The sequence below is a fragment of the Hippocampus guttulatus genome, chromosome 16 (assembly GCF_054856545.1).
Source record: "Hippocampus guttulatus isolate MCC_2025c chromosome 16, RoL_Hgut_1.0, whole genome shotgun sequence".
In the NCBI taxonomy this organism is placed as follows: Eukaryota; Metazoa; Chordata; class Actinopteri; order Syngnathiformes; family Syngnathidae; genus Hippocampus; species Hippocampus guttulatus.
In genome coordinates this window covers 699055-725472 of record NC_141276.1, presented here as the reverse complement: position 1 = coordinate 725472, position 26418 = coordinate 699055, and the positions used below count along the sequence as shown (strand labels likewise).

The 26418-nt window shown below is 48.9% G+C and overlaps 1 protein-coding gene across 1 annotated transcript in view; it reads left to right on the top strand.

Annotated features, from left to right (window-relative positions):
- smg1 (SMG1 nonsense mediated mRNA decay associated PI3K related kinase) overlaps positions 1-24732 on the top strand; it is a 30431-nt gene extending 5699 nt beyond the window's left edge. Inside the window, exons 11-64 of the mRNA XM_086132542.1 lie at positions 197-418; positions 950-1051; positions 1576-1866; positions 2277-2407; positions 3044-3205; positions 3359-3477; positions 3568-3655; positions 3977-4078; positions 4488-4628; positions 4982-5208; positions 5505-5704; positions 5818-5979; positions 6352-6506; positions 6833-6966; positions 7205-7516; positions 7671-7812; positions 7942-8092; positions 8511-8631; positions 9100-9345; positions 9576-9727; positions 9832-9967; positions 10395-10539; positions 10641-10779; positions 10917-11135; positions 11278-11458; positions 11587-11748; positions 11860-12074; positions 12184-12338; positions 12469-12691; positions 12817-13063; positions 13648-13877; positions 14066-14311; positions 14444-14582; positions 14708-14817; positions 14907-15125; positions 15246-15439; positions 15535-15707; positions 15870-16149; positions 16257-16529; positions 16647-16881; positions 17029-17240; positions 17327-17483; positions 18358-18547; positions 18638-18912; positions 19116-19325; positions 19487-19624; positions 19856-20008; positions 20097-20276; positions 20547-20777; positions 20864-21075; positions 21152-21252; positions 21471-21644; positions 22068-22174; positions 22864-24732. Of these exons, the coding sequence (XP_085988668.1) occupies positions 197-418; positions 950-1051; positions 1576-1866; positions 2277-2407; positions 3044-3205; positions 3359-3477; positions 3568-3655; positions 3977-4078; positions 4488-4628; positions 4982-5208; positions 5505-5704; positions 5818-5979; positions 6352-6506; positions 6833-6966; positions 7205-7516; positions 7671-7812; positions 7942-8092; positions 8511-8631; positions 9100-9345; positions 9576-9727; positions 9832-9967; positions 10395-10539; positions 10641-10779; positions 10917-11135; positions 11278-11458; positions 11587-11748; positions 11860-12074; positions 12184-12338; positions 12469-12691; positions 12817-13063; positions 13648-13877; positions 14066-14311; positions 14444-14582; positions 14708-14817; positions 14907-15125; positions 15246-15439; positions 15535-15707; positions 15870-16149; positions 16257-16529; positions 16647-16881; positions 17029-17240; positions 17327-17483; positions 18358-18547; positions 18638-18912; positions 19116-19325; positions 19487-19624; positions 19856-20008; positions 20097-20276; positions 20547-20777; positions 20864-21075; positions 21152-21252; positions 21471-21644; positions 22068-22174; positions 22864-22941 (9699 nt within the window). The 3' untranslated portion in view covers positions 22942-24732. The remainder of the gene's footprint in view (positions 1-196; positions 419-949; positions 1052-1575; positions 1867-2276; positions 2408-3043; positions 3206-3358; positions 3478-3567; positions 3656-3976; positions 4079-4487; positions 4629-4981; positions 5209-5504; positions 5705-5817; positions 5980-6351; positions 6507-6832; positions 6967-7204; positions 7517-7670; positions 7813-7941; positions 8093-8510; positions 8632-9099; positions 9346-9575; positions 9728-9831; positions 9968-10394; positions 10540-10640; positions 10780-10916; positions 11136-11277; positions 11459-11586; positions 11749-11859; positions 12075-12183; positions 12339-12468; positions 12692-12816; positions 13064-13647; positions 13878-14065; positions 14312-14443; positions 14583-14707; positions 14818-14906; positions 15126-15245; positions 15440-15534; positions 15708-15869; positions 16150-16256; positions 16530-16646; positions 16882-17028; positions 17241-17326; positions 17484-18357; positions 18548-18637; positions 18913-19115; positions 19326-19486; positions 19625-19855; positions 20009-20096; positions 20277-20546; positions 20778-20863; positions 21076-21151; positions 21253-21470; positions 21645-22067; positions 22175-22863) is intronic.
- Positions 24733-26418: the final 1686 nt, after the last annotated feature.

Sequence of the window (26418 nt, the reverse complement as noted above, 5' to 3'; positions counted from 1 at the left end):
ATGGACAAACACGAGGCATTTTCTTTATAAAAAAGATGTTAAAATAGAGTACAGAAAGTCTAATTTTGGCTCATGAACATATTTCCTTCGCACTGGATGTTCTGTATTCTGGATTGTATGTTTCACCATCTAACTCATTGTGTCATCCAAGAGCATCAAGCCTCATGTTTTGGTCTGCTTTTATTTATTTGTTCAGATTCTTAACCGGGTCCTGGCGTGCGTGACCACAGCCAAGCGGGTCCAGTTCTCCGAGGCAGTTCTGACTGCGGGGAACGAGTGCGTGGGTGTGTTGTTGGCCAGCATGGAGCCCTGCGGACAACTCATGGAGACGGTCTTAGCCTATGGCTGGGACCAATTGGACTGCTGCCGCGCTTGTGGTTCGGACTACAACCTGGCAGTACTCAGCCTTCTCACTCTGGTATGGCCGTTTTCAATTAGCCATGGGCTCATTTCCTCAAGTTACCAACTTGAAAATTCGATTACAAATGGGTATTTATTTCCACAATCCAATTTTTTTCAATTTGTAATACTTCATTCCAAAAAAAAAAAATTCCCCGTTAAACTAAAAGGAAAAATGCTGTACAATAGACATGTAAACACACTGCGCCTGAGAAAATGAGCACAACCTCTTCACATATGAACACACAAGCTGCATCTGTCAAAATCAAGTCACCGTGGTATCTTAATTCTTAATGAGCATTCTAAGCAGAAAAGTACGCAAGCAACCAGTAATTGCCCGTTCAGAAACATTCCGAACCTTCGGCGATGGACACAGATTGTTCACACCGTTTACTGATACAATATTTTGTTTCTACTGATACGATTTTGATGATGCGCTTTTTGGACAAATTTTACAGATAAGAGCAGAAATATTTTATCAAGAGTTGCATCCTCTTTGGTATTAATCATTTTATCATTCATGTTTTTGGGGGGAAAAAAACTGTTTTAGATTGTGGAACAGATCAACACAAAGCTGCCCGCGTCCTTCGTGGAGAAATTGCTGGCGCCGGATTCACAGCTGCTGGAATTGCGTTTCCACCGCGAGAAAGAGGTTTGTTAGCGCATACAAAAGTGCGTGCGAGCAAAGAAGCGTGAAGAAAACTGCTTGTCATGGTGTTGTCCTTTGATGAAGCACGATTGTTGTTATTTGCATTTCATATCTTTAGACGATGTGATGTGATTTCTACAGTAGGTCTGGTGTCTGGACAGTATTCGCAGCGCTTCACTTTTTCCGTATCTTCTCACAGCACTGCGTAATGACAATGTGAACATCTTGATTCAAAATCAAACGAGACAGGATTTGCTCCGAGGTACAGATCTGGAAAAGGATGTAGATTGACGGGGTGTTTGTGTAGAAGAACAACCCCAAAAAAAAAACAACCTTTGGCTTTCAGGCAGTAAATGTGGAAAAAGTGAAGCGCCGACACTCTCTTTGGATGCAACGTCCATCTGGAAGACTTGAAATGTTGACACGTGACAAAGTATTTTGTCGCTACTTTACAATTTGTTTTTGTCTGATGGGAGATGTTTTGATTTCGGATCATGACTTTCCGGTTGTGTATGCGCACCCCGCAGGTGGTGTCGGCTGTACACGGAGTGTACCAGGCGCTCCTGAGTCTGAAAAATATTCCAACCCTGGAGGCAGCTTACAAATTGGTATTGGGGGAGATGGCATGTGCCCTGTGCAGTATTCTGGCTACCCTGGAGCCGACCAGTGGGCTCCAAGCGCCCGATGGCTCCTGCCTCGGCATCCAGCACCCTGCTTTCGCTTCGGTCACCTTAAACCCGGAGAAGGCGCAGTTCATCCTCATTTTCAATCTCAGCACTCTCACCACCATTGGGAACACCAAGAACTCGCTCATCGGGGTAAGATGCACGGCTTTCGGAAAAAGAGTGCTTCAAATACTCGCTTCTCTGACGGCAGATTTTAATTCGCGTGGAGACCAACAGAAAAAAAAATGGTTCCCAATTAGCAATGTAGAATTAGAATCTTAGTCATTGTACACTCCTATGGGAGACCAAATAAAAAGTCAAATTAAATCAAATCACCGTCGAGGAGGTTGACGACTCACAACGTTCGCAATTGTTTGCGGTTCGGTGTTTTAGTCGGTTTTGTGACGAGAGAACGAGAGTGTGTGTTTGAATTCGGTCCTCCGCTAAATATCACATTGAAGTAACTTGACTAAGTCGAGTTGGATTCTTTTGTTGAGGTGTACGCATTTGCTTTTGACTGAAACTACCGGAGATGCTAATCATCTTTTGTTTGAACTGTTTAGATGTGGGCTTTGTCTCCTACCGTCTTTGCCCTTCTGAGTCACACGCTGATGCTCGTGCACTCGGAGTTAGCCGTCTACTACCCGGCCGTCCAGTACGCTGTGCTTTACACCCTCTATTCCCACTGCACCAGGTAATGTGTAAACATTTGGGATTTGCCAAAGGCGTATGTATCCACATGGTGCGGTTATGAACGGCAAAGCCGAATCGGATTTCCTTGCGGTGTGGCTAGGCGGGTACGATGATGGCTGCATCAACTGTATCATCGATTTTACCTCGTACCGGTTCAAAAAAGCGAGTTGCTTTTTTTTTTTTCTTTTTTTTTTTCATTCAAGAGGAGTAGCTTAATATTTGATAGAAGTCAACAACGGACTCCACGCACGAAGCCAAGCATTCTTTTGAGATCGTGTTCCTTGATATTCCAGTTCTATCCCTTATGTTTCGTCAAAGTGAAGATTGTTGGTTGACCAACCAAAGGACCGCAGTGTGTCCAGCGGTATCTTTTTTTTTTTCTCCTTTTCCTTTTTTAACCGTAGAAGAAACCCCCAATGAAGGCGGACAAAATGTTCAGTCAAAATAAATTGTTTGGACATTGACAACTTTTGCATTGTACGCGTCAAAGTTACGCAATGTAACTTTTGACATTGAACCGGAGGTGACGTGAGTCGTGTTGTCCCGTTTCTCATAGGAATGAGTGACATGCTGAACCTGTCGCTACTTTTGGACTTTCTAACCGGCGGCGTATCTTCTCTGCATGTTTCTCCATTAGACACGATCATTTCATCTCCTCCAGCTTGTCTTCATCTTCCCCCTCCCTGTTTGACGGTGCCGTCATCAGCACTGTCACGACAGCCACAAAGAAACATTTCAGCACTCTCCTCAACCTTCTGGGAGGCCTGCTGGCCAAGGAACATCTCTGCCTTGAAGCCAGGTTTGTCTTTTCTTTAGAGCAGCACCGCAGCCCCCGTGCTGAACACCGTAGAGGCAAACGAGGATTTTTATTTCTTTCTCTCAGCTTTGTAGTCTCGGCAAAAGCGGGTACTGTATTATGGTCCCATCATAACTCGGCGTGTTTATGTATCAGGAAATTGCTGCTGACGTGGGCTCAAGAGATCTCGCTGCTGATGAAGAAGTCAGACACCTACAGCCCTCTCTTCTCCTTGCCTTCCTTCAACAAGTTTTGCCGTGGCCTGCTGTCCAATGGTAAGCTCAACATGTCCAGTAATGTTTATTTGATTTTATTTTTTGAAAGTTGGCAGATTCTTGACAGTATTATTTTCCTCTGCGGTTTAGCCCTGAATGAAGATCAGAATATCTGCCTTCAGACCTGCAACAGCCTACTCATCCTCTCTTCATCTCTATCTGTGGAGCTTCTGCAGAGGTAACGAGCTGCCCGGGAGCTTAGTATAGACTTTGAGCGGGAACGTGAATTACAGAGGCCATTTGGAGCGTCGGTGCAATCCGTTCTCGGAGGATACATTTGGATTGTATCGACGGCAAAAAGAAGTCATGCAAATAACTATCGTTGCTAGTTAACACCCCTCGTTAAAGTGATGAAAACCTTCCCTTCCTGATGCCGCTTTTGATTCTCGGGTCCATTTTTAGGTCTGTTGTGGTAGTTTCCATTTTGACAACAGACACGCTGAGAAAATAAAGGAAAACACCAAACAAAACGTGCTGATCCTTTTGTTGTGCGTCTTAGGTGTGCGGATGTGTGCAGAGTCCAGTTGGTCCACTCAGCGGTGAAGGTCAGGCAGGCCTACGGCAAACTGCTTCGGACAATCCCCCTGGATGTTTCTTTAAGGTAAACGCATATTTCAATTCCACCTAGTTCCAGCCGTAGCGCTAATGGGTTCCTGACTTTTTTTTAGAAGAAATCCGGCATGCGAGCTTTAGCGAGTACCGGTGCTAACCTCGCCTGCCGGTGCTGTGTCAGGCCACCAAGACACTGGCCAGTACGCATTTCATAAATGAAGGCGATGAAATGAAAACTAGCACTACATTATAAACATGACTTCAGATCCCGTAACACCGTTGCAAGGATGTTGCTGGAAATACAGTCCAATGACAAATACTGAAGCCAATAGTCGGTGACGGTTGTGTTCTGCATTTGAACAGTATGTATAATATCCTTGACAAGTTGTCCGGGAAGCAATGTTAGCAGCTCTGCTGCCGCATGCACTCATTTGCTACACATGTATTTTGCTGAATAGTAACCACAGCCACCCAGAGATGACTCGGATCTCCTTGGCCATCCGCCACCACATGAGCCGGGCGCCAAGCGGCACCTTACACCCCCAGGACTTTGGTGACCTCATCAGCTTCGTCTTATATGGAGCGCTGCACCGCGGAGGGTACGTCCTTTTAAAAGAGATCCTATAAAATCTTGATTTCCCTCTCCCGATCTCTGTACTCTAAACCCAGACACGTTCCCCATGCGGCAAACAAAGCATCTTACCACTGTACTCTGCACTTTGACCGTTGCATGCTTTGTTCCGTACTGTCATCTCTATAGCGATATCCTCATTGCACTCGCACCGAAAACAAAATGAAGTGAATAGTTAATTAAGCTGATGAATGATTTTTTCCTTCCTCAAACCGGATAAAAAGTTTTAGTCGCTAGACCTGCCGGGAGACGCGTTCGGGCGAGCCGTATGTTTGTGGCAATGTGCTGAGGGCTTTCTAAGTTTGCTATTCTTCTCCACAGCAAGGATCCATGGCTGGAACGACTTTATTACAGCTGCCAGCGACTCGAAAAGCGGGATGGGCGAGGCGGGGCCGATGGCACGCGTCCCGGCGTGGTGCCCGGGGCTCTGTTAAAAACGGAAGTGGTGCTGTGGCAGTGGGCGGTGTGGGAAGCCGCCCAGTTCACTGTGCTGTCCAAACTGCGAACTCCCCTTGGGCGAGCTCAAGACACCTTCCAGACCATTGAAGGTGACACCGAAGCTCTGTGATTCGAAATTGACTTGGGCCACGTTTCGCTATGCACATTAGATTCATTTCACTATTCATGTGAAGAGATCGCAGACATGTCAATTACAGCCAGTATCATTCACGGTGGGTCAACATTTGCCCACGTCGTTATATCCTTTCATGTATTTGTGGCAATCCAAAATGGGGACCAGGATTAAAATGTGATTATTGATGCCGGCCGACCAATCCTGGAAATTTTGGTCACGGCAGACGGCCAAGTCTTTTCTCATGCCCGCCCTCCGTACTGTATCTTGAAGGTATGATCCGCAGCCTGGCTGCCCACAGCCTGAACCCAGAGCAGGATGTCGGAGCATGGGCTGCCGCTGCAAGTGACGGGGATGGTCACCATTCAAATCAGCTCCGCATCACTCTACTGCTTCAGTATCTCGAGAACCTGGAGAAGCTCATGTATAACGCATATGAAGGCTGTGCCAATGCTCTCACCGCCCCACCAAAGGTGGACCGATAAGTCTCTCAACGCTGATCATTTCCAATTAAAATGGTCCACTTGGAAGTTTTTGAGCGTTGATAACACTCAGCCCTAATGTAGAATCGCCCCCTTTCACACAGGGTATCAGGACCTTCTTCTACACCAACCGTCAGACTTGCCAAGACTGGCTGACAAGGATCCGCCTTTCACTGATGAGGGTTGGCCTCCTGTCTGGCCAACCGGCAGTGACCATTCGTCACGGCTTTGACCTTCTTGCCGAGATTAAGAACAGCAGCAACCAGGTTTGGATGAGGACATTGTCAATAGGGCCGGGTGATCGCATGATCCCGAATTGGGATCGTGGGGAGTTTCAGGCTGATTACGGCGATCGGCTGCGACTGGCTTTGTTTGATCAGATGCGAATATGGGCGTGACAACAGCAAGGCAGTCGACCTTTTTGCCACACCTTACTCTGTGTTTTTTTTTTTTGTTCGTTTTCTTTCGACGTGATTATATGATTGACGAAAAGAAAATTGTGGCGATCATCGAGATCAGACAATATGAAACAAAGAATCGGGATTTATTTCTGTATTGTTTTTGCCTGATCGCCCTGCCCAAACTGTCAGTGAGGATCCCAGGAAGCAAATTCTAGTCATTTGTTTTGTTCACTTCAGGGTCCCGAATTAGACGTTCCTCTAACATTATTGGCAGAAGCGCTTTGTGAGCTCCGTTGTCCTGATGCTATCCTTGGACTTGCTGCCTGGAGCCTCTCGAACACTGGCAAGAGTCTCAGCTGGTTGTCCTCCGTTGCTTTACAAGCAGAGGGACGGTAAGCATACACCACAGTAACACGCCGCCAATGCGGTTTGAAGGCCAACTACAAAATCAACAATAATGACCAAATAATAGATGGACATCAATGCCCGAGGACGCTTTTATTTTGAAGAACGTAGGCTATCCAAATTCCAAACCATTCGATAGCCGCAGGCTGAGTCTCAAGTACTCCATTTTCGAGAGAAGTGAATATTTAATTTCATTCTTCCGAGAAACAAGCCGGTGCTTTTTTTTTTTTTTTTTTTTTTCATGCTGAATTAAACAACTAACTTTGACTTTTTGGTCATTGGCATGTGTTTTCTTGGGTCTGCCCGTGTGTAGGTTTGAGAAAGCAGCTCTAGACTATCAAGATCAGCTGTCTGCAGTTTCTGGGATGGACTGCAGCATCAGAAGTTCTGACCGTTATCTGCTCAAACTCTCCAGTAGTACCAGCAGCCCCAAACATACAAGCAACGGTGACTCACAAATACGAATTTGAATCCAGTCAACTTTTGTTCAACCCATATTCGGTCTGATTAGCTTCAAGTGTGCCGATCACAATGCACAGTAGTACATATTTCTCGGAATGTCTACTTTTGCTCACGCTTCATTTGGCCACTTTGGATCCTAACATTGAAAGTCCTTGTAATCATCACATACATGGGGTGATTTGTTTTGTTTTGTTTTTTTTCCCCCTGGGTTTTCCTCGAAAAGGTGATAGCAGGAAAACCGTGCTGCTGAAGTCAAATGATTGCTCTCCTGAGGTGGTCAACCTGGTGGCCAACAAAGCATGTCAGTGCTATGTGGCACTTTGTGATTGGGCCTCAGTCAAGGAATGGCAGGCCACCGTTCACGCCCTGAAACAGAACTCCACCAATCTGGTCAACATCAACCTGAGGGCCGATTTCAACTACATTCAGGCCCTGAGCTGCTTTGAGGACGGAGATTTGACCGAATGTGGTACTCAACTGGAACTTCTGCCTGGAGAAGACTTCAGCTCCATCTCCAGTAGCAAGGACAAGATGGGCAAGTCTGGGCCTGACCCGAAACTAATCTTTTAATTGAAAAGGGGGAGAAACTGTGAGTCGTTTGATAATGAATAGCGCTGCTTGTAAAGGGAGTGTGCATGAACTTGTATTCTTAAGCATTCTGTTCATGGTTGCCTCTGTGTGTGTTGTAGATCTGAAGAGGCTTCTGCCCTCATTGAGTCCTGATCCAGCGGAACTTCAGAGAGCCATTGAGGTACAGCTCCTGCGTACCGCTGTTAGCGCCCTAGCGAAAGCCGGCGAGCCGCCGGAGCAAAGGGCCCCGGCCAATCAAGAGTGAGTATTTTCGAAGAGACTAAGAAATGCTCATTGCTCATTTAGGTCCCCGTTTTTTCAAACGTAGCTTTCTTGAGAGCACCAACATGTGGTGACTTAGTCCATCTCATGATCCATGTATTGTCGCAGTACATTGGTGCGCTGCCTGAAACAAACCGGACGGATCTGCCTGGGTCCTCTTCGTCTGTCAACCCTGACCCTCTCCGATGCCTTGCCCACCCTTCCCACTTTGCAGCTTCACTGCACCGCTACTCTCGAGAGCACGCTTTCGGGACAAGAGGTATGTGTGCCACTCTTTCATGTTACCTCCATTCACCGTGACGTTTTTGCTGGACAATACGATGTCTCGGTGTGAGTATTAAGCATGACACTCCCGATTGGTGGTTTCCTGAAATAGTTTTCACAAATCAAAATGGAGAAAAAGTCATTCAGAATGAGTCCTCGAGGCCAAGCGCAAAGATGCCGGAAGAAAAGTCTAGAAAGTGTTTTCTGTTATGTCATATCGACATTTTGCTTTGTTCTGAGAGCAAAAAAAACAAAAACGATGAAAATCATCAAAAATGATGTCGCTACCGTACCATGAGGCGCACCGTATTAAAAGATGCAGTCTCAGTTACGGCTGCTATTTTTATATTCATCACATACTCATATTGGACATGGGCACGGTGAAAGTGATCTTGAATTCTCACGTGCCGTAGGACTCGGTGGTTCCTTTGAACAGTGAGGCACTGAGTTCGTGTAAACAACAAGATGTCCAGCCTTTCCTTCAAGCCCTCAGATACACCATGTTTCAGAGACAACTCCTCAACAAACTCAGAGGTAATGCACTCAGCATGTGGAATCTTCTCAAAGGTGAGGGGTTATGTGACATCGATAGCTGCACGGCTACTTGTCTGTCAAATATAGTCAATGTAGAGGCCACTCTCTGTACCGGAGTACAGCATTCGTAGGATGCGAGTGGCTCAGAGGTCCAGGAGTTTGTAGTTCCAACTCCTGCTCATGAGTGCGGCCAAACTTAGAGGAGGCACTGCTGCGAGGGTGGATAAACACGGACTCGAGGTGGTTACTTGCTTGCCATTTAGTCAAAACAAAAAGTCCTTGCTTGACAGCGTACATACACCTGTGCCATAAGCACTTATCAAATAAATAAAAATAGTGGAAATTTTTCAGCAGTAACTTCAGCAGGTAGGGAAAATAAATCACAGTGAAGACAAATAAACCAGGCATTGACCCACTCAGTCCGACAGCAAGAAACTTTTTTATTTATTTTTTTGGGTCCCGTTTCAGGTTCTTCTCCAACCACAGATGCACACCTCATGGAGCTTTGTTTGACAACTGTAAAGTTTGCTCGAAAAAAAGGCAATGTTGCCCTGGCGTCCCGCTTGCTCGGTCAGTGTTGTGATGGAACCCAAGAGGAGGAGCAGGGCGACGAACTGATAAAGGCCTTCCGGCGCCTCAGTGTGGAAGGCACGCTGGGAGAGAAGTGGGGGCCAGAGCTGCAGATAGAGAAAGCCAAAGTAGTGAGGACTTCAGGTGAGGACGGATGTCGGTGATATTTTAACAGAAGCTAAAAAGCTTAGCGTGTGTATTTGACCCTCTCGGTGCTACTTGAACATGATCATCTGCACTTAAGGCTTGCGTGATATCTCACAAATCACGTAACAAAACCTACGACAGATCCGGTTCATATATGAACAACGCGTTTTTGTTTTTTAAATGTTTGGTAAGCCATTTCAGTCTAACAAAAGTAAGCAATTCTACAGGCCAGTCCATTCCAGCAATGGAAATGCTGAGCAAGGCTGCTCTTTCAAATTGCTACGTGGGAAAAAATGAAGGTGCTGCCTGTCGCTCGCTGCTCACGCTCTGCAAATGGCTGTTGGCTGACTGGAAGGACATGATTCCCCAGCTTAAACAGGTGCACTTTTTAAAACATTGTTCCTTGGTGTAAAAATTGCTGGTGTGCGAGTTTTATTTCTTTTATGGCATGAAGTATATATACACTGTGCTGTTTTGCTCCAGGTCGTAAAGATGTCAGGGGCAGTAAATTCTTCCAATGCTCTGAGCAACATGTCACCTTTGTGTCAGAACATTTCCGCTCTGCTGGAGCTTCCTCTCGTAGAGCAGAGCATTCCCCACATCACCACCGAGACCTCAGGTAATTTTAAGTACAGTCGTGTTTATTCAGTTGTTTATCAAGTGCCACTTGGACATAAAATCATTCACATATGTTCAATTTCAAAGTCAAGTTAATCACAAACCATTTCAACGAAATGCAAAGGCTTGTGACGTTCCCGAGGTCGTCACCGTTCACATGCGACGCCTAAGCTAAGCATAACTTCATGTTTCAAAGAGAAGGCAAGCATGAACGATCCGCAAGGGAACATTTTTCGATCGATATCTTCGATCGACGTGCCCCGACAAAATAAGATAAGATATCCTTTATTTGTCCCGCAATGGAAAATCTCGGCACAAGTTCCAACTGAGTGTTCTAAGAGCAAAAGTGCAACCATAAGTTGCCTCATGCTGACCAAGAAAATTGAGATAATTGAGCAAAGACCAACCCAAATGTGATTTCTGTGCAGTGAGCGTTGGTGTCGGGGAGCCAGACTTTGTCCTTGGCCAACTCTACCAGCTCTCCACCAGCCTCGCCCCTGAAGTGGCAAAATCCTGGGCAGCTTTGGCCAGCTGGGCGTACCGCTGGGGTAGGAAGGTCGTTGACAATGCCAGGTTAGCGGACCCCAAAAAATATGTGACATTGATTGATGACGCGTTTTTTTTTTTTTTAAACAAAACAATATCACGCTGTAAATAAATGTATTTCCCTCTAGCCAAGGTGAGGGATTGCCTCTTCTTTCTGGAGAAAAGAAGGATATCGAGGAGCTCCTACCTGCCACTACGAGCGAAGAAGACAAGGAAACCATTTTTAGCATTCTTGGTCAAGCCATGTGTCGACCGACTGGCATACAGGTAGAGCCTGCCGAGAGAAAAACCATCACTCGTACTCCCATTTTGGTCGCAGTCTCAAGCCCTGTGAAATGGTATTATTTACCCCTCGCTTCCTTCTAATTTAGATGTTGGGATTGTGTGCATGCGTTTTGCTTTAGGATGAGGATATGGCACTCCAGCAGGAAGATGACGAGGACGACATGGTGGATGTGATATGGCGACAGCTGACCGCGTCTTGCCCCTGGCTGGCAGAGGCAGGCCAACCTGTCGCGGATGGTTTGATTCGGATTTGGAGACGTGTGGTAGACCGAATATTTGGCCTCTACCGGATCTCTTGCCAGGCCTATTTCACGTTCTTGAAACTCAATGCGGGCCAGGTAAGATTGGGGGACGTTTTCTGAACATCAAGCTCTGATACGTGCAGTAAATGTGAAAAGCCCTATCTTTTTATTTCCTCCTGACAGCCAAGAGGTAAAAGGAAGCCTGCCTGCTTATTCGGGTCTCTTTCTGTTGTTTCAGCTACCTATTGATGAGGACGACCCCAAACTCCTGCTGTCCTGTCCGAACAGCAAACAGAGTAACGATGACATGATCGTCATGGCAACCCTTCGCCTCCTCCGTCTGTTGGTCAAGCATGCCGGGGAACTGAGAGAGGGGCTTGAGCTCGGTTTAGCCTCCACGCCGACGGCACCCTGGAGGGGTATGTCGAACGGACGGCGTTTTGTGCGCGATCTGGAAGTCTTGACTCGTTTGTTTGAATTAGTTGAAATGTTACGATGATCTGGAAATGGTGTTGATTAATATTCCGATTGTCTGTGTGTCACTCAGGCATCACGCCGCAGCTCTTTTCACGTCTCAATCATCCCGAAGCGTACATACGACAAAGTATATGTAGCTTGCTGTGCCGAGTGGCCCAGGACTCCCCGCATCTCATCCTTTACCCTGCCATTGTGGGCTCACTCTCCCTCGGAGGGGAGGCTCAGAATTCAGGCAGGGCTTGATGTTGCTATTGATTGCTCATGGCTCATTACCTTTCCTTGAACATCCCCATCATATCGACGACAATGGCTTGTTTTAAAACGATGAATCTGCTTATGACAGGGAGCAAACTGCCATCCGCTCTGCCAACGTTTTTGGGGAGCATCCAAGGAGAAAGCCTTGGCGGGGAGGAGGAGCAGCCGGAGAGTGGTGACAAAGGCGAAATTCCAGAAGAGCTGGCTGCATTCTGCTCCAGTCAAGACCAAGCCATGATGCAGGATTGTTACAGCAAGATAGTGGAAAAGCTGTCTTTAGCAAACCCGACCATGGTGCTTCAGGTAATGGGCTTTCACAGCTCGATCACATTCCGACATTGACCGTAGGGACCTTTCCCCGCCCCTCCTGATCATCACAATGAGGTCCTAACCCGCAGTACGTCCTGTCCAGGTCCAGCAGTTAGTCGGTGAGCTACGCAGGGTAACGTTACTGTGGGATGAGTTGTGGCTGGGCGTGCTGCAACAGCAGCACATGCACGTTCTGCGTAGGATCCAACAACTGGAGGACGAGGTGAAGAGGGTTCAGAATAATAACACGCTCCGAAGGTGAGCTGCGTGCTCCTCTCTGGGGAGTTGAGCTTCTTCCCGCCAACGTGACTTTTGATACATTGTCTACGTTCGCAAAGGCAAAATGACGGTAAGCCCGGGGTATCTTTTCCCCTTTGCTGTGCTTCAGGGATGAGAAGATCGCAATAATGCGCGAGAAGCATTCTGCTTTGATGCGGCCTGTGGTTTTTGCCCTGGAACATGTGTGCGGCATCACATCGGCCCCAGCGGAGACGCCGCACGAGACCTGGTTCCAGCAGACGTATGGCGATGCGATCGCTTCTGCCCTGGAGCGATTGAGGAACCCCCACAACCCCGCCAACCCCGCCAGCAGCTGGCTCCCGTTCAAACAGGTGCGTTGGACGCCGATCTTCTGTTCTTCACGCCTAGCCGTGAATTGCGTACCACGCTCCTGATTGCACTCATAGAACACGCACAGTCAACGTGAGAGAATTCATGACGGCAACCTCTGTGTTAGATTATGTTAAGCCTGCAGCAGCGTGCGCAGAAACGAGCCAGCTATCTTCTCCATTTGGATGAGATCAGTCCACACCTGGCATCTCTGACTGGGACAGAAATGGCCCTGCCGGGCGAGGTGTCCGCTTCGGACGCTGTCACCATTCAGAGCATGGGCAAATCCATCACCATTCTGCCCACCAAGACAAAGCCAAAGAAGCTCTTCTTCCGGGGCTCTGATGGTCACAACTACCCGTACCTTTTTAAAGGTAAAGACCAGTGTAACACTTGTTCCTAATCCGATGGTACATACAGCTCAGCTGCATCTTTGAGGTGTTACCGTATCGGAAAGCTTCCAGGGCAGGTGTGACAAATTATATATATTCAAAGCCCCAACTGCAAGTTTTATTTTATCCTTCAAAGTATGCCGCACGCACTTCATAACGAACGACCAACTGATTTTCATTTTTAGATGAGCTACGTTTTTGGAACTTCAATTTAAACTGCGCTTAGCAGCGCTACTGGCTGCTCCAGAAAACGTGAGTGAGCTTTCAGACCAATCTCACACCTTAGACTGTGCTGTAAGAGACGAAGTAACGTTAGAACCACCAAATGACATCCAATGAATTTCACAGGTTTTTATTTGAAGCTGAAAATGAGGGCGTTCAAGTACTGCAGAGCGGACAAAGCCTTATCTTTTCAAATGAGAGCGACTGCAATTCAGAACACGGTTTATTTATTTATTCTAAACTGGCCATCCGACAGACTTGTGACTTCTTGCGTGTTGCAATTTTACGGCATTGACTCGTGTGTCAAATGATTTGGAACCGAGTGATATTGTCTCGTCTCTCAGGTCTGGAGGATTTACATTTGGATGAGCGCATCATGCAGTTCTTATCAATCGTAAACACCATGTTCACCAAAATTAACCAACAAGAGCAGCCTCGTTTCCATGCGCGCCATTATTCTGTCACACCCCTTGGAACACGATCGGGACTGATCCAGTGGGTTGACGGAGCCACGCCCCTCTTTGGCCTCTACAAGCGCTGGCAGCAGAGGGAGGCTGTGCTGCAGGCTCAGAAGGTAGCATCTACGACAGTCTTTTACTACTGGTTGTATGCTCTGGAATGATTTTATGACTGCAACAAGACAGAAGTGATGGGGTTTGGTCCCAGTGGCTGTCCCATCGAATCAATATTTGTTGTGCCTAATTGCGTAATGGAATGCAACGTTCTTTTTTTTTTTTTTTTTTTTTTTTTGTCCTGACCCAGGCCCAAGACTCATTCCAGCAGCAGCCAGTGCCTCTTGTACCCCGCCCAAGTGAGCTGTATTACAGTCACATTGGTCCTGCCCTCAAAGCAGTTGGGCTCAGTCTGGACGTAACGCGGCGAGATTGGCCCCTCGGTGTGATGAAGGAGGTGCTGAAAGAATTGATGGAGGCTACGCCTTCCAATTTACTGGCCAAGGAATTGTGGTGTTCATGTACCACTCCCAGTGAATGGTGGAGGGTCACGCAGGTAAACAATTTTGCCGGTTTTTCATGAGCTATTTTTTAAAACTAGTTTCTCTCTCTTTAATAGCTGTACAGCGTTGCGCACTTGTTTTGGATTTTTAGCCTGATTACAATCGTTTCCTTTCTTTTTTTCTAGTCTTACGCCAGATCCACTGCTGTCATGTCGATGGTGGGATACATCATTGGCCTTGGGGACAGACACCTCGACAATGTTCTCATTGACATGACCACTGGAGAAGTCGTGCACATTGATTACAACGTGTGTTTTGAAAAAGGTCAGGACAATCCTTAGATTACGTTTGATGTCTTGGTGCAGTTGGAAACAAATGCCCGCCTGCGCTAAAACGAGGGCTTTACTCTGCATTCGTCCCTTTTAACATCGTATTTTTCTGTGCTTTAGGAAAGAGTCTTCGGGTCCCAGAGAAGGTCCCCTTCAGGATGACGCACAATATTGAGAGTGCACTGGGAGTTACCGGGGTGGAGGGCATCTTCAGGCTTTCTTGCGAACAGGTGAGCCTCGCATCTTGAAAAGGAGTCCACGAATTTAGAGTGCAAAACATTGCCGATAAGAGGGTTCTAAGTAGAATTTCTGCCTGCAGGTTATTCAGATGATGCGCCGAGGCAGAGAGACCCTCCTGACCCTGCTGGAAGCCTTTGTCTACGATCCCCTGGTGGACTGGACGGCCGGGGGGGAGGTGGGCTTTGCGGGTGCAGTGTATGGAGGAGGAGGCCAGCAGGCTGACAGCAAACAGAGTAAGAGGGAGATGGAGAGAGAAATCACACGCTCGCTCTACTCCTCCCGAGTGGCCGAGATTAAGGTAAGACCCAAGATGAATTGCAGAAGTCGAGAGATTGTATGATCGGTTCCCCCCGTGGTTGGGCACGTCATTGTTCTAGCCCACCCCCCAAAAAAAAAACAAATTATGTCCTTTGCAAAGGTCAACTGGTTTAAGAATCGTGATGAAATGCTGGCTGTCCTGCCACAAGTGGAAGAAGCTGTCGAAGAATACTTGGTTCTCCAGGATCTGCTTTGCCAGGGAGAGAAACTGCAGGCCAAGTTGCAGGAGGAGTTGGCCTTCCTCGAAGCGGCGGAGAACCATCCAGAGCATCGACTTGTCACTCTGGAGCAAAGGTATGAACGCCGCACCCTTCGTACTTTTAGAATCTTTTCGGTTCTGAATAGTCACGCCGCAGCTGTTCCCCCCCCCCCCCCCTCCTTTTTTACAGGTACTCTGAGCACAACCAGTTCCAGTCACGGCAGAGGACTGTGCAAGAGGCCATACAAAGTAAGCTGGCTGACCTGGATCAATGGATTTCCCAGTACCAGGCGGCGTTTTCCAATCTGGAGACGACTCAGCTGGCTGCTCTGCTGCAGGACATCAGTACCACCATTGATTTGGGTTAGGAGAATCATTTTTATTATCCATGTCACGTATTGATTTTTCCACCATATAGAAATAGAGGAGAATATTCAAACGCCACAGACAACTTAGAAAGGAAATCACACTTGCAGCAGTTGTCCAAATATTGTCCAGTTGGGTTTTAATTCCGATGCTCCCCAGGTCCTCCCAGCTACGTGCCAGCGACGGCCTTCTTGCAGAATGCGGGCCAAGCTCATCTGATCAGCCAATGTGAGAGCCTGGAGGCAGAGATGAGCTCCTTGCTCCAGCAGCGCCGCGGGGCCCTTCGTATTTGCTTGGAGCAGCTGCACAGCTACGCGACAGTCGCTTTGCTCTACCCACGAGCCAACCTGCTGCGCCATCGAACCCACCAGTGGAAGGCCTGGTTGGAGGAAATGCTGAGAGTCATGACGGTTGAGCACTGCCAGCATATCTACAGGCAGTAAGCTGAGCACATTCACCAAGAGCTCCATTCCTTCAGCAAATACTACACCAGCGTAACCTTGTTGCTGCAATGACCTCTGAGCTTGTCTCTTTCTTCCCGCGCAGATATGAGGTCCTGTTTACCCCTCCGTCCAACGCAGCCAGCTGCCAGTTCATGTCCAATGTGGAGCTGGCGCTGCAGCGCCAAGTGGCTGACACCAACGAGCGTGTGATGCACCAAGCCGAGCGACTGAAAGCGGAAGGCACGACGGCAGCGGCGTGCGAGGAGCAGCTGAAGGAAATCGAGCATTGCATCGGGGTCTTTCTGCGGGAAAACGGCGAGTCGGGCTCACTCAGCCTAGCTGGGATCATCACCTCTGCCCTCTGCTCACTCTGCAGGTGCAAATGCCTGACGCATACCTCGCAAATGGTTGAAGACGTCCATCATGCCGATCGCAAACGGCGATGCGGCTTAGCCGCTAAAACGGAAGGATAGTTGAAAATGTGGTTTCGTAGGCGCAATCTGGTGATGGAGAGTGCGGCGGCCAGTGCCGGAGAGCAGCTGGTAGACCTCATGTCCCGGGACGGAGCCTGGTTCTTAGAGGAGCTCTGCAGCATGATGGGCAACGTCAGTGCCTTGGCGACGCTGTCGCAGCGCTGCCCACTCCTGCCCAATGACCTGGAGCTGCCGTCGCCCTCCGCCACCGCCCAGGCCATTTATCTGGCCAATTCAGTCTATACCTGCTTGCAGGTAATGCCGAGACAGCTGCCCGCAAACCCGGCCGTGTTACCTTCCCAATTTGTAGATGATCTCGCCGTATCGTTTTCATCGTCTTTGTCAACCGAATTGCAGTACGCTCCTTGCAGACGCTACTACTTGCCCACTTTTCCACTGCAGGAATTGAACACCAACTTCCGTCAGATCATCTTTCCCGAGGCTCTGCGCTGCATGGTGAAAGGAGAGCCCACGCTGGAGTCCATGCTGGCAGAGTTGGAGCAGCTCGTGGAGCAGAGCTCCGATGGTCTTGGCTTGCAGGGCTTGGTTGACACTCTGTTGGCCACCACGGGGTTAGACCAGGACGGACGCAACCAATGTCTGGACATCACCAGGTGAGCGGCGGCCATTTAGGAACTTGATGAGGGTAACGTGTTGCAAATGACAAACATTGCACGACGTGTTGCGTTGATACGCTCAGGATGTTGCGCGCCCAGTACTCTGAGCTCATCCAGCCACGCTGCATGGATGGAACTGGCCCGGACTCACCAAAAATGTCTGCTGGTCAAATGCTCCTGGTGGCCTTTGATGGAATGTTCACGCAGTTAGAGACGGCCTTTGGACAGCTCACTGACAAGGTTTGAGCCTCACTCCAAATGAAGTAGTCAACACAACCCGGAAGGACTCTTGTTCCATTTTAAGCTCGTTTGGCTTTAGGTACCATGACGCTCAACACACTTGCTCGTTTGATCTTCAAGCGTCGCCGTTCGACCCCAATCGTCGTCAATTTTCAGCGGTATCTTGACTTTGGGCCCCAAACTACTTTGACACTGCACGCCGTGGTGCCCAATTTGGACTTTTCGCTAAATCCAGTCTATTTATTGGTTGATTTAGGAAGGGGGGCGGTTATACTCATTTGCATGACAAATACCTTGTTTTATCACCCGATGTCGCCAGAGTATAAGATGGGAGGAGGTAAAGATATTGTCCCCCATCTCCTATTCAAGATTGCATCACTGGCGCGCGTGGCCGAATTACCGCTGTCACCACTTCGTGCTTCGTTTCAAGTGGGATTCGATTCAAGTCGAGTGGAAAGACAGCGACCGTTAGTCAAAACGACGGAGCACGTATTGGGCTTTTGATGACATATAGGTCGGAGGGGTACGGATGAGCGTTCATACCGCGGATGCATTGCATGCATATATGAAAGAGCCCCCCACCCCCAAAATAAAAGGTGTACAGTCCACAACTGCATGAAAATATCGACTGATATCGTTTATTGTCATACAGATGAATGTATTACTTGTATTTGTGAAAAATACATGGAAAAACAATATTAACTCATTCACTCCCAAAGACGTTTTTACACGTCTTTTCAGACTTGGTCTAGAATTGGCTGGTACTGAATGAGTTAAGGGGCGGGCGGTGCGGGATGGAGCGCTTTGACAAAAATGCACTTTGTCAAGAATCTTGAGCTTGGAGCCACCCTTTTGATCTGCTGCTGACCCGCAGCTGAGTTCGCTGGAAGTGCCGTCGGCGTGGAGGAAGGTGGACGTTCTGAGGGAAGCCCGCGCTGCGCAGCTCCACTTCTTTGACAGCCCGACTCAGCGGCAACTGATGGATGAGGTTTTCTTCCTGAAGAGACTCCAAACGATCCGAGATTTCTTCCGAATGTGCTCCTGCTTTGCTCAGACTCTGTCTGGTGAGAGATTTGTTAACCGCTCAAAGGATTTGCGACGGAGTCCGAAATATGCGGCTCATCCCGCTTTTGTTCTTTTCCCCGCCCATCAAGGGCCCCCTCCGGATGAGCTGATGACCTCCAACGGACCGGTCGGGCTAGGAAAGCCGTTGTACCGGCAGCCTAACGCTACCGGCTCGAGCGGGGCAATCATCAGCGAGGAACAAATGACCCGCCCCATCAAGGCTTTTACCGCTGAATTTGTTTGGCAAATGCTGATGGGTCTGCCCAGCCAAGCTCTCGGGCTGGCCCTCTGCAGCGCCATGTCCGCTCTTGGGCTGGATGTCGTCGCCCAAGTCGAGGCGAAAGATTTTGGGGCGGAAAGCAAGGTACGAGCTTTTCGCACGCCCTTTGCTATGCGGTTCCTGCCGTGCAACCTTTACAAGTTGGCGCGGGCGATGCAACGCCAGTCGTTCTTTGACTGTCGAGTCACGTTTTTGCCAAATTGACATGAAATACAGTCACGTTTTCAGAGCATCCGCAAGATGGCACGGCGGTGTATTGGCTTGTAAGAAAGGTTTTGCTTTGGAAGGTGTCTTTGGACGAACTTTGTAAGAAGGCGGCAGAGCAGAGCCTGGCATCGGGCCGCGTCTCCCAGCTGCTGCTAAACAGAGCCACCGTGCTGGCCGCTTCTTACGACACAGCCTGGAAGAAGTTGGACCTGTTGCGAAGGTTGGATGGCAACCTGGATGCTGCAAAGGCGAGCCTGCAGAGGATTCAGCTGCATGTTGCCGTGTTTCAGGTACTCGCTGGAAAACGCCGATACGTTTTTGCTCCCGTCCCTTCTCGCTGCTCGTAACCAGTCAGGTCACCAAGGGCACCGTGGTCTCACCACTTTCCGAACTGCTGAAATTAGGAACGGCCACTTTGGAAACCTTTGTCTCGGTGTGTCTTTTCCTCCAGTGGCAGCATGAAGACATCCTGGGTCCCAATAATCAAACACTCAGCGTCAACATCCCCCCTCGCGCCGTCATTCTCGGCAACATGAAGAAGAAGCTGTACAAGCTGAGTCAGGATGAAGGCGCCATTGTCGCGATTCAGGTTTGGGCCGTGTCGTATCGTATTTTTCCACGTCGACGCGTTTCTCGACGGGGCCTTTCAGTGACGTTACCTTCAACTCAGACGTAACCCATTTGAAGCAGAACGGGGCAGCAAAACCGTAGCAAAGACTTTTTTTTATTTTTTTTTACACCTCCGCTTTCAGAAAATGCCGCTTTGAAATGTGTATGATTAGCTCTGACCGTTATTGAGCAGCAATCCATCTTCACTCAGGAGAAGCTTTCCTCACTGGAGGCGAGCATTGAGCAGCGCCTGAAATGGGCTGGCGGCGCCAACCCAACGCTGGCCCCGGTCCTTCAGGACTTTGAGATGACCATCAGGGAGAGACGCGCCACGGTGGCCAGAGAGAACCAGCGCGCGAGCCAGGTGCCGCCACTCCACGGGCCCGTTTGTAAAAACCTGTCGGCGAGTGGCGCGGGGGACGGCTCCTTTTTCAAACGATCTGGCCTCCTAGGTCACCTTCCTGTGCTCCACCATCCTGAACTTCGAAGGCCTTCGCACCCGATCGGCGGAGGCGCACAACATGGACGCCGCCCTGTTTGAGCTGCTGAAGCGCTGCCAGCAGACCTGTTCCTACGCCGCCCAGTTTAGTAGCACCGTGTCCACGCTGGAGCTGGAACTGCTGCAAAGACTGGTGGGTTTGAGCGCCCATATCATTAGCCCGACGTGATGTATGACACTTCACTTGTGATGGCCCCCAACAACCCTCTTTAGGTATTTCTTTTCTTGTCGAAAAGTTGATTGGCGTCAGCCAGTATTCGCTTACCATAATTGGCCAGAGTTCAGCAGATTAAGCGCCGATGTATTCCTGCTTTTTCATGAAACGACGAGTCGCTCGAAGCGGCGCCGTTTGTTTACTCTCTTACCCCGCTCGATGCGATACGCGTCTCGTTTGACCTCGCAGCAGAGTCCGGTGCCGGACCTTCCGATCGGCAGCCCCGAATGGTCGACGTGCGCCCAGAGACGCCTGGAGGAGGAGCTTAGCACGGCGCGGCGGACGCAGGAGGAGCGCGAGCAGCAGTTGGAGTCCTGCGCCGAAACGCAGCAACTCCTCGTCGACTCCATCAAGACCATTTTGTCCAACCACAACCGCCAACTGGCCGATGTCAAGCACCTCCTCAGAGCCATGGCCAAGGTGCCGCCACGTCCGTCGATTTCCACCCTTGCGTCGGTCGAGCGCTCAGAGTCCCACCGAAAGCTCTGCCTGTGTCCGGCGCGCAGGATGAGGAGGCGGCGCTGGCCGATGGCGAAGAGGTGGCTTACGAGGGCGGCGTGCGTCATTTTCTGATGGAGTACAAGGCGTGGCAGGACAACATCCAGGTGGTCTTATTCACGGTCATTCAGGCCAGCGGGCAGCCCCGCAATCGGGAGCAACTGGACTCGCTGGAAGAGATCCCCGCCACTGTCAAGGAGCTCCGGTCCCAGAGTCAGAGGTGGTCCCGGCCTTTCTGCGCGAGGCTTCGCCGCTGTCGTTCGGCCGTTAACTCTCTTGCCTTTGCTTCACGGCAGCGTGTATAACGGCCTGGTGGGCTTTGCCTCCCCGCTGGTGACGGACAGAGAAAACGACTGCGCCAGCCCCGTGTCAGCGGCGCAGACGAGCTTTGCAGCCGGTACGTGGAAGTGACGCGACGTCGGCACAGCCGTCGGACGCGGCGGAGACGTTTTTCGGGGGGGGCTTGCATTTACCGATGCGCGGTCGTCTCGCTTGGCATTGCGTCGTTTCCTCCGATGTCAAGACTGACGGGAATGGAGCCATTTTCAGTTTCGACTCCGCAAGCGAGAAATATTTCATTCCGCGCTCGAAGCCGAATGTGCTTTTGTGCTTCAGCCGTTCGTTGCAGCGGCTTGAAGACCCAGCCGGAGTCCATGTCCCAGAACGCACGGAAGATCCCGCCGCGCAACCCGGGAACCCCCGCCGACACCCCGCCCAGCACGCTGATCAACAGCAAAGGCCTCAACCCCAGCCCCAAAAGGGCCGCGCGAGACCCCAAAACAGGCAAAGGTAGAAAGAAGCGCTCTGCACTCACAAGACAAGCGTCATACCAAGGCCACAATGCATTGAGATGATTTTTCTTTGCCGTTCGGGAAAGTGGCGCCTTGGGATACTTTAAAGCAAAGGTGTCCAATTCATTTTTTTCTTTTTTCCAGACAATGGTCTTTTTGAGTGAAGAAATAAAATTCAGGTTCACGTTTTTTTTTTTGGGTTTTTTTTTTTTTTTTGGAAGCACTCATATTTGAAGAAAATGTTGGGGGGGGGTTTCTCTCTCAATTTGACTTTGTCTTGTTTGTTTTTCATATGAAACCAATCACCTCGCTCGAGCAATACGGCCGCCGCCCGCCGCGCTAGAAGCGGGAGCGCCGACTTGCGTAGCTCCGTTTTCCCCTGCCCTCCCTGCAGCAGTTCACCTCCTTCCTTTGCCCGCAGCCGTCCAGGAGAGGAACTCGTACGCCGTCAGCGTGTGGAAGAGAGTGAAAGCCAAGCTGGAAGGCAGAGACATGGATCCGAACCGGAGGATGAGTGTCAGCGAACAGGTTAGGCCTCTCTCTTCTCGCGCTGCCAAATGGCCTTCGTCACCTTGCCGCTACCTGGCATGCGGCCTTGGTGCTGTTCAAAGATGATGGGCGCACAAACGGGACTTTCTCCAAGCAACCGGGTACGGATCAATCTGTTGCCCAAAGCGTCCGCCGCAACAAATGGCCGTGTGGAAACATTCGACGCCAGTTGCGGGTTCTACAAAATGAATGACGTTCAGCACTTTGTAGACGGCGGTGGTTGTTTTCAAGTGATGTAGCAAAACACTCGAGTTGAGGTTGGCAGATGTCATCACATGGAGTAGCTGCGCATTTTAGAGCTGCTCGCCAACGCATGTTTTAATAAGAATTGATACATCGGAGAAAAAAAAACATTCTAACCAAAATCCCCCCTCCCCCTTTATTAGGCAAAAAAAGGACTTCATTTCAAATTAGCAGTGCAGAAAATGCACAGTCATGGTTCAGTCACCGGTTTGGTCCGTATCGTGCAGTGTTCAGGAAAGGGGGGGGGGGTGTTTACACTGTGTGCAGTGGCTGCAGGCAGCTAAAGGGGTCAATAGTTGTCTTTTCACAGCGGCACTCGGCGAGCCCATGCGCATGAACTGATGCCGAAGCCCGCTCAGATGAGCGGCAAAAGCTTTTGGCGTTTGCCGGCCCCATTAAACGGCTGTCCAACCGTCTGCTTCCAGGTGGACTTTGTCATCAAGGACGCCACAAACTTGGACAACCTCGCCCAGCTTTACGAGGGCTGGACCGCCTGGGTGTGAACGCGGCACCGGCGTCTTTTGGTTCAGCGAAGGCTCGGAGATCCACTCGAGTCCAGCGGGTCTCGGGTGTCAGAACAGCAGCACCGGGCCACACTGCGAGGAGGAAATGGAAAGCGGAAGCTTCGCCCGACCTCCTGGGCGCCCATACCGGGATAGCCACCCCGTAGCACCGCTGCCACCACACTCCGCAAACATGGGCGATCGGGCCAACGTAACGCTTGGCGGGTCAGCCGCCCCACCTCATTTTCTGGGGCCCGACCGGGCAAAGCCGCGACGGATCGGGGGGAGGGCCGGGAAGGGGGGGTCGAAGGCCTCCTCACCCTCACCTTTGCAGCCCACGGTCAACTTGTACCCCCGAAAAAATCACCGCGTCCCGTTGAGCTCGTCAAACTCGGCCCGAGTTCAGGGTGAAGCATGAAGTGAGCCGTTTCCCCCCCTGAAGCGCACCGCCGTCACGCTGCGGGTGTGGGGCGGGAGCGGGGGGGGGGGGGTTCTGCGGCGCCCTCAATCTCACCAATGACTCATTTGCATCGCTGCCCCCGTTCTCCCGAAACTCAGCGGCTATGCCATATTGACGGCCCCGAGGGCCACAATGAAGAGACTGAAGGTTCCTCAGGATTCATTTGAAGACTGAAACGAGAGAGGAAAAGAGAATCCAAACTGTACTTTGGTTGTTCAAACCGTCATCAGACTTGACCCAATAAAAGATTATCATTTGGATGGGATGGATTTGCTCGCCGGAATGGTTCTTGCCGCCCTTGTGCTGAGTTACAAGGTTGCCACTGCTGAGGCGGGACACGAAAAGGCGAATGTGGTCGGAGGAGGCGCCGTCTCCGTCAAATATTTCTCCTGTGTACATCGTGATTAGTCTGTGTTGTGTTCCGGAACAATTTGATCCTTCTTTACAAATAATCAAGTGTTTTTTTTGTTGTTGTTTTTTGTTTTGGGACTCTTCTAAGTAGAAGCGCTTACTTTCACTCATTTGCAGCAGCTGCCCAAGCCCAAATGCTTGTATTTTATTCATCTGACTTTCTGCTTTTACATTTTTAGTGGGAGATATGCTTTTTGGTGATGGTGAATATGCTTTCTTCAAGCTTTTACTCCATTTGTTTGACTCTAAATAAACGTTGAATTCCTAAGTCTCATTTTGTAGATCATGCCGGTCAACTAACGTAACCGCTGAGCATAAAAAGATTTGAGAAAGGAGCAGAAATTTCGACAACGCGGCAGACAAAAAGTAATCGGTAAAAAGGTGCTGAATTTATCATTTGCCAATCAACTTGTCTCGAGGTGCAACAGTTAAATTGATTGACAGCTCATCAGTTATCAAATTAATGACAGTGTTTTAACCATTGATGACTGAAAAATGTTGTCTTAAAATTGTCCTAAATCCTTTCAATGTTAATTTTCTCACAATTCATGAAAGTATCCTGATTACAACCGATTGAGAAATTTTGACATTTTCTTTTTAATCAGAGGTGCAACGGGTTTTTTGGGTGCCGATTTTGAATCTGCCCTCTTTTTGGGCGGGGGGCTGGGCATCGCTTGTTAATCGTAATCATCGAAAATGTATTCTGTATTTAGCTCAAATTTAAAAACAAGAAATGAAAGTATAGCCATCCCCAGTTAGAATTTGCCATTGACCAGTGTTACCTTTTGAGGTTAAAAAAGACAAAACTTTTTTCCCAATTTCGGGCCGTTGTGGTCCAAAGTAATTGAAAGAGAATCACTTTGCCTTTTTCTGCACTGTCATTGTGAAATGTCTTGTTGAATAAATGGATGGAAATGAAATGTTTTTGTATCCGACTAATCAATATCTTAATCAACAGATGAATCCAATTCATCATGATTTGCGGCCCTAATCTCGTCTATGTGTGAGCTATGCCCGTTTCAAGACCTCAAAGACAGACCGACTCGTGTTATGCTGCGCACTCAAGGTGGACAATCGGCCTCTTTGTGATGCCCACTGCTTGCGGTGATGGGATTTTCGGCTCTTTTCGGTGAGCCGGTTCGTTTGGATCGGCTCAGTGAAAAGAGCCGGCTCTTTTTGGCTCTCAAACGGCTCTTTTAACTTGAGCTTTTCTTTGAAATATTTATGACAAATTTAGCATACATTTTGATCAATGACTTGGTGAACTAAATCTTGCACTCTACTGACTGCAAATAGCAACGATTATCGAGCAAAGAAATGGCTTTATTTTTATTACTTATTTTATTGAACATTAAAAATGCTCCAAACAATAAACAAGCAACAAAATTAAACTTCAACCATCAAACATGCTGCATCATAACAAAAATAGTGAGTATTAACTGCAACAGCAGCAGTGAACAAAACAAACGTAAGCTACTCCTTGCTTGATTTTAAACAAAACAAAATACTTCAATTTGTCCAGTTTTTGAGAACATCCCCTCTGACGGGACAGATGTCGCTACAATGCACAATCTACTCTCCATGACTTTGATCAAACGGGAGTAGACGGAAGCTCGGTATTTCCACCAGCTCAGTGGATCAGCTGCCCTTGAAATCTGCGGTTCTTCAAGATGTGCCCTAATTTAGTGTTTTGTGTTTTTGCACGTTTGGCTAATACAGTAATCCCTTGTTTATCGCGGTTAATGGGGACCAAAACCATCCGCGATAAACGAAAAAAACGACCATGTTGCACATGCGCTCTGCATAAAAATTGGTGCGTCTTCATTTACGCTTCTCCGATGGTTCTCAAACTTCTTTTTCCTTTGTTTTACATTCATCGGAAGCCAATGCTCGATTGTATTAACATTAAACTCGAGCGAGTACGGTCAAAAATCAAAAAGAAAGTCCTTTTTTTTTCCCCCTTCAAAAAGTCAAATATGAACAATTAATGATCAGAAATGAATAAGTATTATATTAGTTAACCCCTTTTTAGGTGGGTTGCGTCGACTTAACATATAGTATGACTGTTATCATCACTTGAATTCGAGCAAATGGCAACAATTCACCCGGTAAACTCCAATCAGCAAAGTGATTTTCGAATCGAACTTCACCTCACTGGGTTGGCCTTTAACATCATTGCTCAAATGATTTGCACGATTGTGAATATTCCTGATTGGTGGAGCTCACTGAGGGTTCACTGCGCGACAACACATCTCTGCAGCGTGATTTTTGTGAGGTTCATTCAATAACTCGGCCTTCCTCCCCCCCCCCCCCCCCCCCCCCACGCCATTCTTTTTGTGAATCTCTCCGTCCGCCAGCCAATAATACTTCTGTTGAAGGCCTTGCATGCAGGCCTTTGATGGCGCCGCACATCCAAAGCCGCCGTGCGTCAGCCCTGACGTCAATCTGCCCAAACACACCGATCACTGTGTGGCGAAGAAGCTTGTCGTGGGTGGCTGAGTTGGGTCGCTTAGCTTAGCTTGGTAGCGGAGCAGAATGAATGGCCATGAAAAACAGCGACGGAAAGAGAGGTGGGGAGCAAAGTGGATCAAGGTATAAGAATGTGC